The sequence below is a fragment of the Phyllobates terribilis genome, unplaced genomic scaffold (assembly GCF_046119375.1).
Source record: "Phyllobates terribilis strain yellow unplaced genomic scaffold, ASM4611937v1 Scaffold_1__5_contigs__length_1240528914, whole genome shotgun sequence".
Lineage (NCBI taxonomy): Eukaryota > Metazoa > Chordata > Amphibia > Anura > Dendrobatidae > Phyllobates > Phyllobates terribilis.
This window is the reverse complement of record NW_027362761.1, coordinates 329600207-329618827: the sequence shown is the minus strand read 5'-3', so window position 1 is coordinate 329618827 and position 18621 is coordinate 329600207. Positions and strand designations below refer to the sequence as shown.

Here is an 18621-nt window from a genome sequence, read left to right as displayed (position 1 = left end):
AAGGAAAACATATTACTTCAGGAAGAAAAAAAACATGGAAAATATAACAAAAGAGGAACTATATGGTTATATTGCCCTTACTCTTCTGGTAGGGTGTACAAAATCGTACGATGTTCTAATCAGAGAATTATTTCTGAACCCTTTTTCAGAGCCATACTACAAAGCTACAATGTCAGTCAATAGATTTGAGAATATTCCGAGAAGCCTTCGTTTTGATGATAAGAGAACTCGTCCTGTGAGGTTGGAAACAGATAAATTAGCCCCTATTACTGTAGCTACATCTGGAATATTTTCATCAAAAACTGTACAAAGCTTTACCATTCTAATGACAATGTGACAGTGGATGAGCAACTTCTTGCCTTTAGGGGATGTTGCAAATTCATTCAGTATATGCCCAGTAAACCTGACAAGTATGGCATAAAAATTTTCTGGATGTGTGATTCTACAAGCTATTATGGCATGAATGGTCTGATTTACTGTGGCAAAGAAGCTGATGCTCCTGTCCAGAAAGACCTATGTTCTGACATAGTAAAAAAAACTTGCAGTACCAATTTTCATTTCTGGAAAAAATATAACAATGGACAACTACTTTACCAATCTGGAACTGGGCAAATTTTTTGTTGGTACTATGAGGCCAAACCGCCGTGAAATTCCTCCAATCATGAAGCACAATCCCAAGCGACCACTTTATGAGAGTGTCTTTGGTTTCTGCAATCAAGCGACAATGGTATCTTATAAAGCAAAGAAAGAAAAATCCGTGATATTACTGAGTACAATACATTATGATGGAAGTATTGACACCGATGACAGGAAACAGAAACCTGAAATCATACTGCATTATAATATAACAAAAGGAGGTGTGGACAAGATGGATGAATTGATTGGAGAGTATTTGTGCCAGAGGCAGACAAAACGTTGGCCTGTAGTCATTTTTTATAATATCCTTGATGTGTCAGCCCTCAATTGCTATATTGTTTATAGTGAAACTCATCCAGAATTCCATGCCAACAGGAAGGACAAGAGACATCTATTCTTGACGGAACTTTGCTATGAACTTTTGATGCCTACCATGATGGAGCGAAGCTACACGAAATGCTTGCCAAGGCAAATTACGGAAGCTATGATCCGATGTGGTATACATTTTCAGGAACATCCAGAGCCAAGAGAAAAAAGAAGAAAGCGCTGTTATATTTGTCCAGCAACAAAGGAAAGGAAATCTGAGCGTTTCTGTACTACTTGTGGACAAAATGTCTGCAAGGAACATTCTTCCGAAAAAATAATATGTGAAAATTGTTGGGGTAATCAGTAAAGTTGAAAAGGAAAGTTTTTGAAAAGAAATATTCCTACACCATGTTTACTACAACTTTTATGTAAAACACTTTTAGACAAAAAAATCGTTATATATATATGAAGAATTATATAGAATGCATATATTGGGCGTTTTAAGCTGGTGTAATTACTTTTTTTTGTTTTATGCACATAATTATAATGTTTTGAAATATTCACATCTCAAATAAATATTCTATTTGAGTTACTCCTTGTTATTTGCACACAGGCCTAAAAGGCCCCAGGTATGTGAAAGTGTAGATTTCTATGGTTGCGCGTTCTAGGGTTAAAGGGCCAGCAATCGGCTATGCTTTGTTGTTCCCATTATTAAAAAGTGGGTCTCCTATAATGTAATTCCATGCTGTGACTGCAAGGGCTGCCAAAATTTGGGAAAAACCCCACTAACAATTTAAAGACACATAGAGCTGGGCCACAGTAACGAGTACGACATGTTCCCATTAGAAAGGAGAAGGTCTGCTATACAGTTATAGGATATGCTGTGAGTCCAATGGCTGCCTAAACTTAGGAAAAAACCCACTAACAATTTAAACACACATAGAGCTGGGCTGCAGAAACGAGTATGACATGTTCCCATTAAAAAGGAGTGGGTCTCCCATACTGTTTGCCTATGGAGTGAATGCAACGGCTGCCAAAAATTTGGAGGAACTTCAATGTCCCTTGCAAGAGATGTAGATATGGTGGTGATATGGAGCAGGATGTGGAGGATGAGAATGGGGAGAAATAGGAGGAAAAGAGTAAATAGACAAAATCAGGAAGCGTATAACCATGTCTGGGTGTGAAGACAGAGGTGCATGGGAATAGAGTTAGACCTTCCAAAAAAAAGACACTGTATTTGAGTTTATGTTCCCTGCTATCATTCGGTTGTGTTGAGAAGTCTGGCCGAATCCAGTCCTTGTTTATTTTTATAAGAGTCAGTCTGTCAGCATTTTCAGATGACAGGCAGATGCGCCTATCGATTATAATTCCACCGGCGGCACTAAAATCCCACTCTGACAAAACGCTAGCGGCAGGGCAGGCCAAGACCTCCGAGGCGTAGAGAACCAATTTATCCCACGTGTCCAGCTTGGATACCCCATAATTATAAGGCACAGAGGAACCACGGATGACGATTGTACAGTCGACAAGGTTCTCCCTCATCATCTTCCGAAACGTTTCCTTCCTTGAGAGAGTACCCCGCGCCTCAGGGCCTGTGCGATGGGAAGGTTTGAGAAAACTGTCCCAGAACTTTGACAGTGTTCCCCTCCCTCACTCTCGCCTGTACTCCTTGGTTGTCCAATGAACTGTGACCTCTGCCACCAGCATTTTCAGATGGGAATTTTTTAAATAATTCTGCAACAAGGGCTTTCTCGTACTGCCCCATTTTATTAGGCCTGTCCTGCGTGGGAATAAGAGACAGAAAGTTCTCCTTGTATCGTGAATTTAGAAGTGTCACCAACCGGTAATGACTGTCACCCAAAATTTGGACAACGCGAGGGTCACGGGAAGGGCAGTATAACATAAACTCAGCCATGTGTGCCAGACTGCAAAGAGGCAAGACTTCCGTGTCCTCACCAAGAGGACGACTGACCATGCTCTCCTCCTCATCCTCCTCCTCCCTGTCCTCAGGCCATCCACGGTAAACAAATGGTATGACAGTTATGCAGGTAGTACCGTCTATAGCACAGGAAACTAGCTCCTGTTCTTCCTCCTCCTTCTCTTCCTCATTGTCACCCAGTCCACGTTGGGATGAGATGAGGCTGGGCTGTGTGGAATCTTCCTGTATTGTTCCTTGCTCCATCTCATCATGCTCTGCCTGCAATGCTGTAACATCCCTGGCGGCATGCTGGCCTGGCTTACCACCTCCCAACATGCAAGACCGCCAACTTACCTATCAGTCCAGGCTGCACACTTTTCCTGCAGTGTCTGAACCTGCACCTAACTCCAACTCGTTGTCTCTGTACTTCTGTTTGTGAGTTTTGTGTCCACTCGCTACTTCATTGTAAGTACCTTGTGTGTATCTGGTTCTGCTTGTCCCGTTTCCCTGCCTCCGTATCTACCTCCTGTGTTCTAACTATCTTCCTGTATTTTCCAGTCTGTTCCATGTGAACAGAGCCCTGTCCTGTCTGCCTGCACCTTCTGCTCTGTTCTGCTCTGCTTGTCCACCGCACCTGTGGTTTCGCTCTGCTCTGCTTGTTCTCCGCACCTGCGGTTTTGCTCTGCTCCACTTGTCCACCGCACCGGCGGTTTCGCTCTGCTCTGCTCCGCTTGTCCTCCGCGCCTGCGGATCTGCTCTGCTAGTCCACTGCACCCGCGGCTCTGTTCCTGTATCCCTGTCTGTACTGGTCCCTATCCAGCCTGTGTTCATACCTTCCAGTATCTGCCAGTCTGCATACCAGCCGTGCCTGCCAGCACCCGCCTGTCTGCATACCAGCTGTGCCTGCCAGTACCCACATGTATGCATACCAGCCATGCCTGCCAGTACCTGCCTGTCTGCATACCAGCCATGCCTGCCAGTACCCGCCTGTCTGCATACCAGCCGTGCCTGCCAGTACCCGCCTGTCTGCATACCAGCCGTGCCTGCCAGTACCCACCTGTCTGCATACCAGCTGTGATGTTAATTATGGCATCATCGCCGCTCACCATCTTAGTGGAGTCCTCAAAGTTTTGGAGGATGGTACAGATGTCAGATTTATGCCCACTCATCAGCTTTTATCTGCGGAGGCTGACCCGAATATCGACTGGCATGTTGAAGCTGCTACTTAGCAACTGCCCTCTTCTGCTCACAAATCCTTCCCAACATCTGCAATGTATAGTTCCTATGTGTGGGGACATCGCAGACCAGTCAGTGAGCTGGAAGCTGCAAATGCTGCTGAAGCACGGCAAGGGCGGCGGAAGCTGTATCTGACTTTCTAAAATGGGCACACATGTGGCGTACATTGACAAGAAGATTTGGCAGTTCCGGGTTGACTTTGAGAAACCGCTGAACCACGAGGTTAAGCACATGGGCCAGGCATGGTACGTGTGTGAGCTCGCCTCCCATCAGAGCCACCACCAGGTTCCAGCCATTGTCACGCATGACCATGCCTGGCTGTAGGGTCATTTTGGAGATGGAGGCTGAAGAGGAGGAGGAGGTGCAGGAGCTGTAGAATGTGGGGCAAACCCTGATTGACTCAGGGCCCGCAATCCTCAGCATCAGGAGGACGTGTTCCGTCCCAAGGTCCGACTGGGTCCTGGCTTCCACTAAATTAACCCAGTGTGCCGTCAGCAAGATGTACCGTCCTTCCCACAACCACTTCTCCACGTGTCCGTTGTTAGGTGGACTTTCCCAGTAAATGCGTTGTTGAGGGCACGGCTAATGTTGTGGGACACGTGCTCGTGTAATGCGGGGATGGCAGACAGGAAGAAATAATGGCGGCTGGGGACCGAGTACCGAGGGATGGCTACGGCTATCAGGTTGCGGAAAGCTTCAGTCTCCACGAGCCTAAAAGGCAACATTTCGAGCACAAGCATTCGCAAAATGAGTAAATTTAGTAGTGTGGCCTGTGAGGCGTTGGCTGCATATTTGCACTTGCAATCCAAAGACTGGGGTAGGGACAACTGAACGCTGCGCTGGGACAAGGACGTGGACGTGCTTGCTGATGGTGCTAGTTGAGAGTGTGCAATGACACGTGCAGGGCAAGAGGCATCTTGGCATGCACCATGGACAGGGGATTGGCGTGCATGCACAACAGCGGAAGAAGCAGTGGTGTCACCCGCAGAATCTGTTTCTGGACCCTGGGGTTTGGCCCACTTAGTCGGGAGTTTTGCTGCCATGTGCCCGATCATGCTGGTGGTGGCCAGGCTGCTATTATTGCTACCCCTGCTGATGCTGGACTGGCAGGTGGTGCAAATGGCCTTTTAGGGGTTATCGGCAGAGTCTTTAAAAAACAACCAGACTCTGGAAGACCTGACAGTTATACTGGGAACTTCCGTCATTTTGTCATTTCCTGCCTTGTGTCTGCAGCCACCACACTGCTATTTCCTGCCTGTTGTGGTGCTATGCCTCCCTCCCCCTGTGTGCTGCTGTCCTCGCTCTGTATGTCCCCCTGCCAGGTTGGGTCAGTTGCTATATCATCCACCACCTCGTCTTCCACTTCCGCACCCTAGTCCTCCTTCTGAATTTCTGACAGTTGTGTGTCCTACTCCTCCTCCTCCTCTTGCACTTTCTTACCATTGCTTTCATGTGACCGTGACTGCTCCAATATTTGGGCATCGCTGCATGCGTTCTCCTATTGACTCGCTTGAAGCTGGCCAGGCAAGAGGCCCGAATCTACAAATGGAAAAGTGAACAGCTCTTCTGAGTGTCCAAGTGTGGGATTAGTTGTCTCCGGGCACTCGGCATTGTGGGAGGAAGGAGGATCAGGGTGAGAAATATGCGGTCCAGACTCACGGCTACTGAGACTTGACTGTGTGGAAGACAGGGTGGTAGTGGTGGTGGCAAAATGACTGGAAGCATTATCTGCTATCCAACCAACAACCTATTGACACTGATCAGGGTTCAATAGTGGTGCACTGCGGTCCCCTAGTAATTGGGAAAGGAATGTCGAGCAACAAGATGTGGGTGTTTGTTTTGGCACAATTTCAGCTTGCCCACGGCCACGTCCTCAGACTCTGCATGCACCATCACCATTATGTCCACTTCACCGTCCCTTGCCACGCACCTTGCCCATTTTAAATGGAGGACAATATTTTCCAATTTATCGAGAAATGGCTGATTCTGGAACGCTGTTATATGTGATATGTCTGACGGAGAACTACGGTTTTAAATAGCAGGCCTGTAATTTACTAATATTATTCTTCACAGAGACCTAGCGTGAATAGCTTGACTGGCGCACGCAACGAAATGAAAATGGAAGAAAAGGCGGATTCTGGAACATTGTTATAGGTGATATATCTGACAGAGTGTTACACACACGCCCCGACTGACTGGCGTGAGCGTTGTTAGTGATCCCACTGTACCATGAACCAAGGAGTGAGTTGAGGGGCGTGACTAAGTATCAACTCGGTCCGACAAAGGTCGCACGGCGGCTCAGTCGACTCCATGAACCAGGGAGGAACCAAGCAGAGGGACCAGGTGCTACTCCAGGACAGATCCCGGTCACAGCTGTTGACCCACACCGGGGAATGGAGGAAAAGGCAGGTTAGGCTGGCATACAGACAGGTGGGTACTGGCAGGCATTGCTGGAATGCACACCGGTGGGTACTGGCAGGTTGGAATGCAGGCAGGATAGGTACCAGTACAGATTGGGATACAGGGACAGAGCCGCAGGTGCAGCAGACAAGCAGAGCAAAGCAAAACCCGCAGGTGCGGTACACGAGCAGAGCAGAGCAAAAGCGGCAGGTGCGGTAAACAGGCAGAGCAGAGCAAAACCCGCAGGTGCAGTAGACCGGCAGAGCAGAGCAAAACCCGCTGGTGCGGTGGACAAAAAGAGCAAAACCGCAGGTGCGGTAGACAAGCAGAGCAGAGCTAAACCTGCAGGTGCGGTGGACAAGCAAAGCAGAGCAAAACCTGCAGGTGCAGTAGACAAGCTGAGCAGAGCACACAAGGTACTTACAATGAAGTAGCGAGCAGACACTAAACTCACAAACAGAAGTACAGAGACAACAAGTTGGAGTTAGGTGCAGGTTCAGACACTGCAGGAAAAGGGAAGATACGGACATAGAGACAAACAAGTAACGGGCTAGGGCACTGTTCAGACAGGAACTGAACCAGAAACAAGATACAGGAACGAGCCTGAGAACTCAGCCCCCACTGTGGCGGAAACAGACTAGAAGTCACAGATACAGGTAACATCCCTGGGTATACAGCCCCCAGGGTGGTGGAACAGACTAGAAGTCACAGATACAGGTAGCAGGCCTGGGTATACAGCCCCCAGGGTGGCGGAAACAGACAAGATACAGGACAGGACCTGGCAACTCAGAACACACTGAAAAAAAGTGTTGCGCAGGCACCTCCTACTGGGTGGAGGGGGTTTAAGTATCCAGTGACTCACAGCAATAGGCTGGGGATGCATAAGGAGTGCGCACACAGTAACTATAAGAATCAGGAGTAACCGCGCCGCCGCCCTAAGCAATCAGACAATAGACACAGCAGGTACTGGAGCAAAGTGTGCAGCCTGGACTGATAGGTAAGATGGCGGTCTTGCATGGTGGGAGGTGGTAAGCCATGCCAGCACGCTGCCAGGGATGTTACACAGAGAACCACGGTTTTAAAAAGCAGGCCTGTAATTTACTAATACTATTCTTTACAGACACCTAGTATGAATAGCTTGACCGACACACTGCAACAGAATGGAAAAGGAGGCCAACATTTTCCACGTTCAGTTCAAATTTTTGGATTTCGCTGAAATATGGAACAGATCTGGCTGTATTCTGCAGTGCTAACAAGCAAATGGAGCAGACAAATGGTTTACTCTGGATTGCTTTTTAAGCATATAACCCGGATTAAGATAAATAAAAATTGCCGTGGCCTCTGATATCTGGGGCTATGTCTACAAATATCTGTAAATATTACAGCAGCAGCAGACAGGATGTTTAATGGACCCTCTTGCGCTACATGCACTGCAGTCTGCCACATATCCCTGCCTCCCCGAATAATTCCTGCTATCACCACTGATTATATGCATCTGGATTAGACCTCAGAAGGGCTGTTAATTCATATATATATTTATATGTTGTGGAATACCTATACTAACTATAAACAAGCAAGTCTCTCCCTGACTCAGTAGCACCTCTCTCTTCTTTGCCTGTTTCTGGGGTAAACTGTGATGAGCATAGTGGCGCCAGGTCTTATATAGACCTGATGACGCTGTGCAGCCAGCTAATCCAATCCATATAATGCCACAACCAACATGGCTATGGCATTACAGTGCGTGGCCGGCAATCCCTGCATGTTCTTTTGCTCTCTAAAGAGCGCCAAACATACAGGGAGGGGCCCCGAGTTCCCACCCGAGCAACCCGGAAATACTCGCCGAGCGTGTCGAGCACCGTGATGATCGGGCGAGCACCGAGCAGTGGCGAGCACGTTCGCTCATCACTAGTGCTAATGTGATAAAGCAAGCAAGCCCTTGTAGCCCACCTTTTGATTTTGTGGGGTTGAAATTCAGCTGTCTGCAGACTCTGCACTGCTTCTCAGTGCAGAGGACTTAAACCTTTTTTTTTCATTTGCTAATGTGATAGTGTAAGCTGTGGTAGCCCACTTCGTCATTTTTTGGAGGGTGAAATTTAGCTGTATGCACAGTAAAAAAATACACTGCTCAAAAAAATAAAGGGAAAACTCAAGTACCACATCCTAGATCTGAATGAATGAAATATTCTCATTGAAAATTGTACACAGTTGAATGTGCTGACAGCAAAATCACACAAAAATCATCAATGGAAATCAAATTTATTAACCAATGGAGGCCTGGATTTGGAGTCACCCCAAAAATTAAAGTGGAAAAACACACTACAGGCTGATCCAACTTTGATGCAATGTCGTTAAAACAAGTCAAGATGAGGCTCAGTATTGTGTGTGGCTTACATGTGCCTGTATGACCTCTCTACAACGCCTGGGCATGCTCCTGATGAGGTTGCGGATGATCTCCTGTGGGATCTCCTTCCAGACCTGGACTAAAACATCCGCCAACTCCTTGACCGTCTGTGATGCAAACGAGACATGATGGATGGAGCGAGACATGATGTCCCAGATGTGCTCAATGGGATTCAGGTCTGGGGAACGGGAGGGCCAGTCCATAGCTTCAATGCCTTCATCTTGCAGGAACTTCTGACACACTCCAGCCACATGAGGTCTGCATTAGGAGGAACCCAGGGCCAACTGCACCAGCATATGGTCTCACCAGGGGTCTGAGGATCTCTTCTCAGTACCTAATGGCAGTCAGGCTACCTCTGGCAAGCACATGGAGGGCTGAGTGGCCCTCCAAAGAAATGCCACCCCACACCATTACTGACCCACAGCCAAACCGGTCATTCTGAAGGATGTTGCAGGCAGCAGATCGCTCTCCACGGCGTCTCCAGACTCTGTCGCGTCTGTCACATGTGCTCAGTGTGAATCTGCTTTCATCTGTGAAGAGCACAGGGCAACAGTGGCGACTTTGCCAATCCTGGTGTTCTGTGGCAAATGCCAAGCGTCCTGAACGGTGTTGGGCTGTGAGCACAACCCCTATCTGTGGATATCGGGCCCTCATTCCACCCTCATGGAGTCGGTTTCCAACCGTTTGTGCAGACACATGCACATTTGTGGCCTGCTGGAGGTCATTTTGCAGGGCTCTGGCAGTGCTCCTCCTGTTCCTCCTTGCACAAAGGAGGAGGTAGCAGTCCTGCTGCTGGGTTGTTGCCCTCCTACGGCCCCCTCCACGTTTCCTGGTGTACTGGCCTGTCTCCTGGTAGCGCCTCCAGCCTCTAGACACTACGCTGGCAGACACAGAAAACCTTCTTGCCACAGTTCGCATTGATGTGCCATCCTGGATTCGCTGCACTACCTGAGCAACTTCTGTGGGTTGTAGAGTCCATCTCATGCTACCACGAGTGTGAAAGCACAACCAACATTAAAAAGTGACCAAAACATCAGCCAGAAAGCATTGGTACTGAGATGTGGTCTGTGGTACCAACCTGCAGAACCACTCCTTTATTGAGTGGGTCTTGATAATTGCCAATAATTTCCATCTATTGTCTATTCCATTTGCACAAACAGCATGTGAAATTGATTGTCAATCAGTGTTGCTTCCTAAGTGGACAGTTTGATTTCACAGAAGTTTCTATAGAAGTGTATATTTTTTCTGTTGCTAGCCAGAGTTCAAAATAGATTTTTTTGTGTTGCAAACGTGATACACTCTGCTACAAGCCAGCTACTATTTTACTGGCATGGAACTACAGCTGTTTTCAGAGTAACAAACTATATTTTTTCTGTTTCTAGCCAGAGTCCACAAAAGATTTTTTTTGTGTCACAAACGTAATACACTCTGCTAAAAGCCACCTACTACATTAGTGGCTGTGAAATTCAGCTGTATGCAGAGCTTATGCAGGGTAAAAAAATATATTTTTTACTGTGACTAACATGATACAGCAGGCTAGATCTCAGTTTGAAAGATCTTGCAGCATATATTCTATGTTATACAGGCCTCATCCACAGTAAAAAAAATACTTTCTTCGATTCCTAACATTATAGAGCAGGGGAGATCTCAGTTTGAAATAGTTTGGAGAATGTCTCGTATTATACAGGCCCCATCCACACTAAAAAAATACTTTCTTCTGTTACTAACGTCATACACTAGGGGTCATCTCAGGGTGCCAAGGGAGGGTGGTTCACTGCGATCGAGGGAGGTTGGTGATTTGGTGATACCAGACAAACTGTTAGTGAAGATGTAAGAGGTGAGGAACAAATGGAAGAAGTGATGGGCGAGCAACAGTCAGAACATGAAGAGGATAATCATCCCATCTCTGTTTGTGTTTGGCAGGAGGGTAAAACAGAGGAAACAAGCATCAGAATTACCCAGCCACCAACACAGCATGGGCTTGAATCTCATTGAAGAGCCCGACATATGAGTGCCTTCTTGCTACACTATCTGCAACATGATCCCCGTATAGTTAGGATTCGAAATAATGACTACTCGGTTGCCACTCTGTTAAATCCACGTTATAAGAGTAAATTTTGCCAGATGCTTCCCACCCTGGAAAGGGACCTGCGAATGCTGGAGTATCAAAACACGCTTTTGAAAAAATAGGTTTTCCCCAAGACAGCAGCTCTACACTTCCAACCTCCAGCATGTCAATTCGTCATCACCAAAATATTAACAACGGCAGTAGTATAAATGGCAGAAGCAATTTCTGTTAGTCCTTTTACACATTTTTTAGACCAGCTTGTGCACCAACACAACAGAGTACAAGTCTGACACATGATGAATGACTGGAGAGGATGGTGCAGTCCTGATTGAATCTCCATCTGCTGGGTTGGCTGTAGTGGAAGAGGTGTCATTCCTAATTCTACTATTTCTATTGTACTGAAATTCATGCCACTTTGCTGGTGTCTGCTACTAATTTTTTGAAATGTGGAGAGTCCTGATTGGGTCTCCATCTACCGAGTTGGCTGTAGTGTAGTTGACTGAAGATGTGTCTGTTCCCATTATACTATTTATAATCTACTGAAATTGATGCTGTGGCACCCTGCTATCCACAGGTACCACAGGACCCAAAAGGGTGCATGGACGGACTTCTCCAGAAGAGGCCCTCAGTACACACAGACACCTCCACCCTTCCACCTCATACCACCAGAGGGAGCCCTGTTAGGGATATATATACTGGAGGGTGGAGTTAGGTAGGCAGAGTGTGCTGACACTTTAGAGCAGCGAAGAAGCAGCACATGATAGCTGCTGTGCTGAGGGCAAGTTAAGGCCTAAAGCACTTGCTGAAGCCTGAGGGCCTAAAGCGTGGCCGGAGGCAAGGAGAGGAGAGAGAAGTGTCGGGGGCCAGAGGAGCATCTTAGGCTCACCCCAGAACACAAGCCGGACACCGTGTCCGCGCCTACAGGGTCCTCTACGCCCAGTAGGAATAACCGGTATACCAAGGGGATTCTAGACCCCTGGTCAACCTGAAGCTGCAACCATCCAAAGAACTAGGAACCACGAAGGCCCCAGCGTTCAGGGATAGTGGTAGCCAGAGGAAAGTTCTTACCACCAAGCAGACAGGTGAGAGAGTGAGAGAGTACAGAAGCTAGGCCTATTTCCAAGCAGGTCAGGAGCTTCAGAGAGAGAGAGAGGAAGAAACAGACAAGGAGGCCTTATAACCGCTCACTGGGGAGAGTCCAGAAGTGCACTCTTCCTACCAAGTACCCTGGACTGTACCTGCCGTCTACACCAGTAAAGGTACTGAAGCGAATCCCCTGTGTGCGTGTCTGTTATTCTCCCCTAACCCGGCTGGGCCACCTCTCACCTGCATCCCTTCCATCAACCCTGCCCCGGGGGCCCGCTCTGCCTGTGGTGAGCAGAAACATCTCAGCTGCCATCCCATCACCCCCGGAGGTCTGCAGCAGCGCTGATACCTATTACCAGGAACCACAGGTGGCGTCACGAGACAAAACCGTTTATCATCCCTTCAAGCAACAACCCCTTTTAAGAGTGACCCCAGGGTACGGGCCCGGAAGCCGACTGCCGTGACATCCCAAGAAGCTAAAGGCCCGGGTACCGAGTCCCCCATATCCCCCTGGGCGAGTCAATGCCACTTCAATGGTGTCAGGCCCTCATTTTTTTAATGTGAAGACTCCTAGATGGCTCTCCATTTGCTGGGTTGGCTGTAGTGGATGAGGTTTTTGTCTCCATTATAATAGTTATACTGTAGTGAAATAAATTTTTTGGTGCAGATATTGTTCTCTACACAGGGGTACACAAACATGATAAATAGTGATGAGCGAGCACTAAAATGCTTGTGTACTCGTTGCTGGGGTCGAGCAAATTGGAATGCTCGAGTGCTCGGTCCGAGTAACGAGCCCAATTTAAGTCTATGGGAAACTCGAGCATTTTTCCGGCGGTCTGGCGAAGGCCGAAAAATTGCCCAAATCGATGGGAACTGTTAAGGGGAGCGGTTGCAGACAACTTTATTTAATGTAACGCAACCGACCCCGGGGTCCGCGATGCAGCCTAGAGGACTGCTGCCGAACACTTTCCGGGTGGAAAGGAAAACGACAACTAAATGATAAACCCTTCCGTGTTAACTTCACACCGGACAGGGTAAAGTGGTACGCTCTATCTCCGTTTACAGCACGGAGGAGAGAGCGACCGGCGACGCACCTAACAATTATCTTAGCCCTTCGTGTTAACGCACAAGGAAGGGTAAGACGGTTCGCACAATCTCCAAGAACCACAGGGAGACGTGCGACCGTGGGAACAGCAGTAGCCCTGTCTTTGATACAGGCGCTACGCTATGGGGATGGGCGCTAAAGCAGTTCACACAATCTTCAAGAAGTGGTGAGTCTATATTTATCTATATCATAGGGACCATTGACCTGACTCACACTTTCTGAGTTAGTGCTAGGATACTTTTTGTATCAGGATCTGGTCTCTCTGTATGAGGCCTTGGCCTCTTTGTACTCTTTACTGTATCAACTTTGATGTCTACTGAACATGATTTTGTTCCATGTTATATGTACTCACCGCTGCCTCTCATAACTATATGGACTAATTGACTATTCTATACCGCCCTTCCCCCCAGTGTACCCCCCAGCTTTGGGCACTTTGCACCTTACCCCCTTCTGCTATTTTAAACTTTTTTCTACAAGAATTTTGAATGATGTATCTAAATAAAATTGTATTAATTGTTTGCCACTATACTCAAGTGTCCTCCTGTTTTTGTATGTATCTAATTGAGTAGGCATTACGGACGTGGTGCCTGACATTTGGTCTTGGCACCATGTTCTGTTCAGTATGTTACACTTGGCCTGTGTTTTTCTCATATGTGTTTGTCTGTATTTTTACAGATTTTGCTTGGCCCATTATGGACTTCCGTGCACGAGACAATACGTGGCTCGCCCAATTAGATGAACTATCCAGCGGTGGGGGTTTGGCGGTGCCAGACTCTGATCTCAAGCTGAGGGAGAGCGTCATCAAATTTAAGGCTCTGATCAAACGCAGGACTCGGATCTGGTGGAACCGGGCCTTCCTAACCAAGTACATAGAGAAGGCCCTGATCCCCTGGGGTCTGCGGATACATACCTTTCCTTCATACAAAATTGAGGATGAGGCATTTAAAGACAGGTGGGAAGCCTTGGCAGACACCTGCTCTCTGGGCTTCTTGAATCTCTTGAAAGAAAAAGATGAAAAGTCCCTTCTTGACCTGGAGTCAGAGATTGACACCTTACAAGGACAGCTCAAGAGGGACCTGTCCAGTGACGAGATCAAGAGGCTCAGTGATGGGGTGGATACCGAATGCCAAAAACTTGTCAAAGAAATTCAGACTGTCAAAACTAAAAAATTTAATCGGGACACCCAAGATAGACTCACCCATAGGATGTATAGATGGAGATCCCCAATGGAAAATATGAGACCAAGATCTAGGAACAATTCTTATCAACATTCAAGATCTGCCTCGATTGCCTCGGGGACCTCCAATGAGAGTCTTACATCAACTACTAATGTCGACCCCCAGGGATGTCCTTCCTCACAAATAGTGGAACGCATCCAGACCAGACCAGACAATAGGAGAAAGCGCAGGACTCCATATCAGGTTGGTGACCCTCAGGGGGGGCTCCGTGTCGTGAATTTAACTACACATATTTTGACCGAGACGCAGATGGAGGTCCTTGGGATGGGCCTATCATTTGCACCTACCAATGCTTATAATTACTTTACGGCCCTCAAGGACCTCCATCTGTTTGCTCGGAAACTTATCTTAAAAAAACTCCATTTCAGGTCGGCTGGTGAGGGAATTCCCATGTCGGCAGCGGAGAGGGAGTCTTTACAAGACCTTGAAGATCTGCTGTTGGAGCAGACAACTCCCCCCACAGGTGGGTTACCACAGGTTAGGATTCCTAAATCAACGAGATTCCCTCCCTTGTCCATTAGCCCGGCAGTTGAGATCTTTGTGAATTTGGTTGCAGAGGATTTAAAAAAAATCTCCACATGGAGAAAATTTGACAACCTAACCTCTACTCAACGTCAAGCTATATGTGATCTACAATCACTTAAAGATACTGTCATTAAGCCTTCTGACAAGAGAGGGAATATCGTCCTGTGGCCATACCAGAAATATGAGAGGGAGGCACTGCGCCAACTCAGAGACAAGGATACCTATTCTAGGTTGTCATATAACCCTATTGCCTCCTACTCCGCAGCTTTACAGGGAATTCTGGCTCGGGCCTGCGAGCGGGGCATTATTGATAAGAGGACTGTGGAGGCTTTAACCGTACGTTTCCCTAAAACAGCCACCTTTTACCTGCTCCCTAAAATCCATAAAGATGCCGCCAACCCTCCTGGACATCCGATCGTGTCTGGCTTGGGGGGTCTCTGTGGCCCAATCTCTCAATATGTGGACAGTCACCTGAGACCACTTGTTGAGACCCTTCCGTCTTACATAAAAGACACGACCGACGTCCTTACTAGGGTTGACGGCATCTTCTTGGAACCAGGTATGATCATGGTCACGGCCGATGTGGAGAGTCTATATACCTGCATCAGTCATGATCTGGGCCTGTCTGCCGCTCGGTTATTCCTTGGACCTCCGACCTGGACGGCCCTTCTCGTGAGTTTATCCTCGAGCTCCTCCACTTCATCTTGTATCATAATTGTTTCCTATTTAAAGACTTAGTGTACCTGCAGCTGCGTGGCACGGCCATGGGTGCGGCCTGCGCACCCTCCTATGCCAACCTCTTCCTAGGTGCATGGGAGAGGGAGGTTTTTAGGGATGATGGTGTGCGGGGTGCCAACCAGGTCGTGACGTGGCTCAGGTACATTGATGATGTCTTATTCATCTGGCGAGGTGAGGTGGAGGAGCTCGATGAGTTTATGAAACAACTTAATTCTAATAGGTGCGGTATCAAACTCACATACGCTTATCATACTAGACGCATGGACTTCCTGGACGTCACTCTGGAGGTGGACTCACAATCCTTCATCCAGACTGACGTCTACAGGAAGCCCACAGCGGTTAACTCATTGGTACATGCCTCTTCGGCACTTACTCCATCCACAATAAGGGCCGTCCCGATCGGACAGTTCCTAAGGGCCAGGCGCATCTGCTCAACTGATGCCTATTTTGAGAGACAGGCATCAGATCTGACTGAGCGCTTTAAACAGAGAGGTTATAGCAACCGCTGCATCAGCCGTGGTTATGGTAGGGCATGAGGTACCCCCCGCAGTCGTCTCTTTTGCCCCGCTCGCTTACCCCGCCCATCTCTCCCCGAGAGGACCCGCTTCATCTCCACCTACAATCACGAGTGGGGGACTATGAGGCGGGTCCTCTCACGCCACTGGAGTGTTCTCGGCACGGAGCCCTCCCTGAGGGATGTGGTGGGACATTACCCACTTATGACAGCTAAACGGGCTAGGAATTTGGGTGATTTTATCACCTCTAGCCACTATGTCCCACCTGCACCCAATCCATTTGGGTCACCCGGGCCCAGGGTGGGATCTTTTCCATGTGGCCACTGCTTGGCTTGCGCTAATGTCCTTCGTTGTTCATCATTTGCATCGTCTGACGGCTCCCGCACATTCCAAATCTCAAAATACATCTCCTGCAGCACTACACATGTGGTCTACTATGCCACATGTGGCTGTAATAAAATCTATGTAGGTCTTACTGCAAGAGAGATGAGGGTTCGTGTGCAGGAGCATATAAGGGACATTGGCGCGGCCAAGTCTTTTGCGGATCCCCGGGAGCTCAGGACTCTACCGCGACACTTCAAAACAGCTCATGGCAGTGATCCACGCACCCTCATGGTGCGTGGTATTGATGTGGTGCGCCTGGGCTCTCGGGGGGGTAATTCCAAACTCTGTCTTGCACAGAAAGAGGCCAGGTGGATCACGGTCCTCGACACCCTTGCCCCGCGTGGCCTCAATGAAAGCCTGACTTTCTCATCTTTCCTGTGATCGGATGCCCTCCTTTCTCTGGCGCTCTCCCTCGGCTTTTTTGATCCTCTAGTCTGTGCTTCCGGGTCTTAGCTTGATTTTAAATTTGTTTCTGGTTTTAATTTATCTTTTCCCTATATTTCCAGACCCTATCCTATTTCCTTGTCAAGCTCTGCATCATCCTTATGGACCAGTGTTACCACAAGGACTTTCTTCAATTGGAGTGAAGAATCCCTGAAAGATATTGCTGCCATCCCCCTTCATGTGATGAAAATTCTGTGTACTTTGTTTATACCTTTAAAATTACTTACATTTAAATTATATATGCGATCAAGATTGCTGTCACATGGGAGGTTTGTTTGTATCTGTGAGGGGGGGTCCCCCATTTCCTTTCCTTCTTTTCTTCTCAGGACTGGACATATATTATATGACCCCCGGGTACCCTCACATACTCTTGGGACATTGGATGGTATTTCCACCCTCATCACATTTTCTCCTCCTATGGGAGCCTTTATGCTGCTGGGTTGGTACTCGTGTGTTCTGATACATACCCTCCCTGCGCTCGCGCTGGGCTGTCTATATGTCCCTGGCTTGCCTCCAGGGGGCGTGTCTCCAGCGCGCTCCCGGACGCGGGCCTGTGACTTGACGGCCTCGGCGCGCGCGATGAGGGGGTGTGGCTCCAGATACACGCGCTGCGGCAGCTTCCTCCCTCCCCTCAGTCACATGACTTGAATGGGAGGTATTTCTACAGGTCCTGGATGCATGCAGGTTAGCGTTGCCTCTTGAAAAAGAGGCGCGACTTTACCCGTTGCACTGCTGGGGACTCTCTTGTGGGGTTCTGGGCTCCTTCCATACCTTTGGCTTGTGGTGAGTCTATATTTATCTATATCATAGGGACCATTGACCTGACTCACACTTTCTGAGTTAGTGCTAGGATACTTTTTGTATCAGGATCTGGTCTCTCTGCATGAGGCCTTGGCCTCTTTGTACACTTTACTGTATCAACTTTGATGTCTACTGAACATGATTTTGTTTCATGTTATATGTACTCACCGCTGCCTCTCATAACTATATGGACTAATTGACTATTCTATACCGCCCTTCCCCCCAGGGTACCCCCCAGCTTTGGGCACCTTGCACCTTACCCCCTTCTGCTAATTTAAACTTTTTTCTACAAGAATTTTGAATGATGTATTTAAATAAAATTGTATTAATTGTTTGCCACTATACTCAAGTGTCCTCCTGTTTTTGTATGAATCTCCAAGAACCGCAGGGTGACGTGTGACCGGACTATGAGCAGTAGCCCTGTCTACGGTAAAGGCGCTACGCTATAGGAGACGGCGCTAGCGTGCGGGTGTGATTCCCACCGGGTATTCGAGCACTCAGCCGGCTTGCTACCGGACTGAGCAAACCCGCTCTAATTAGCTCACAGGCGGCTCGGGGTGTAAGGCGAACCCCCTAGTTAGAGCCAGTCAGTGAGGCGAAGCTACCTGCCTACTTTTTCTACCTGCCTAGCTAAAGCTATGGCTCTTCGAGGAGCCCAGAGTAAGCGTGCACACCACAAACAGCTAGCTCAAATGATCTGAATGCGCCGCCATGTTTGTGGGCGGGCCTTTTAAAGATTAAGCCCTGCCCCACTGTCGCACCATTGGTGACGACACCCGTGACCAATCAGGCGGTGCCAGGTCACCGGGTCAGGTGGGTG

General features: G+C 48.1%; 1 protein-coding gene across 1 annotated transcript; it reads left to right on the top strand.

Moving 5' to 3' along the window:
* Positions 1–6169: 6169 nt before the first annotated feature.
* On the top strand, positions 6170–18059 carry LOC141167166 (uncharacterized). The gene is made up of 4 exons (XM_073654572.1): positions 6170–6250; positions 13832–14577; positions 14763–14857; positions 17063–18059. Exons 2-3 carry the CDS (start codon positions 13849–13851, stop codon positions 14772–14774), a joined length of 741 nt encoding a protein of 246 aa, XP_073510673.1. The 5' UTR covers positions 6170–6250; positions 13832–13848; the 3' UTR covers positions 14775–14857; positions 17063–18059.
* The last annotated feature ends 562 nt before the right edge of the window (positions 18060–18621 follow it).

Bases quoted from the DNA above. Each gene is read 5' to 3' on its own strand.
- LOC141167166 (XM_073654572.1), top strand. From the start codon at position 13,849: ATGGACTTCCGTGCACGAGACAATACGTGGCTCGCCCAATTAGATGAA.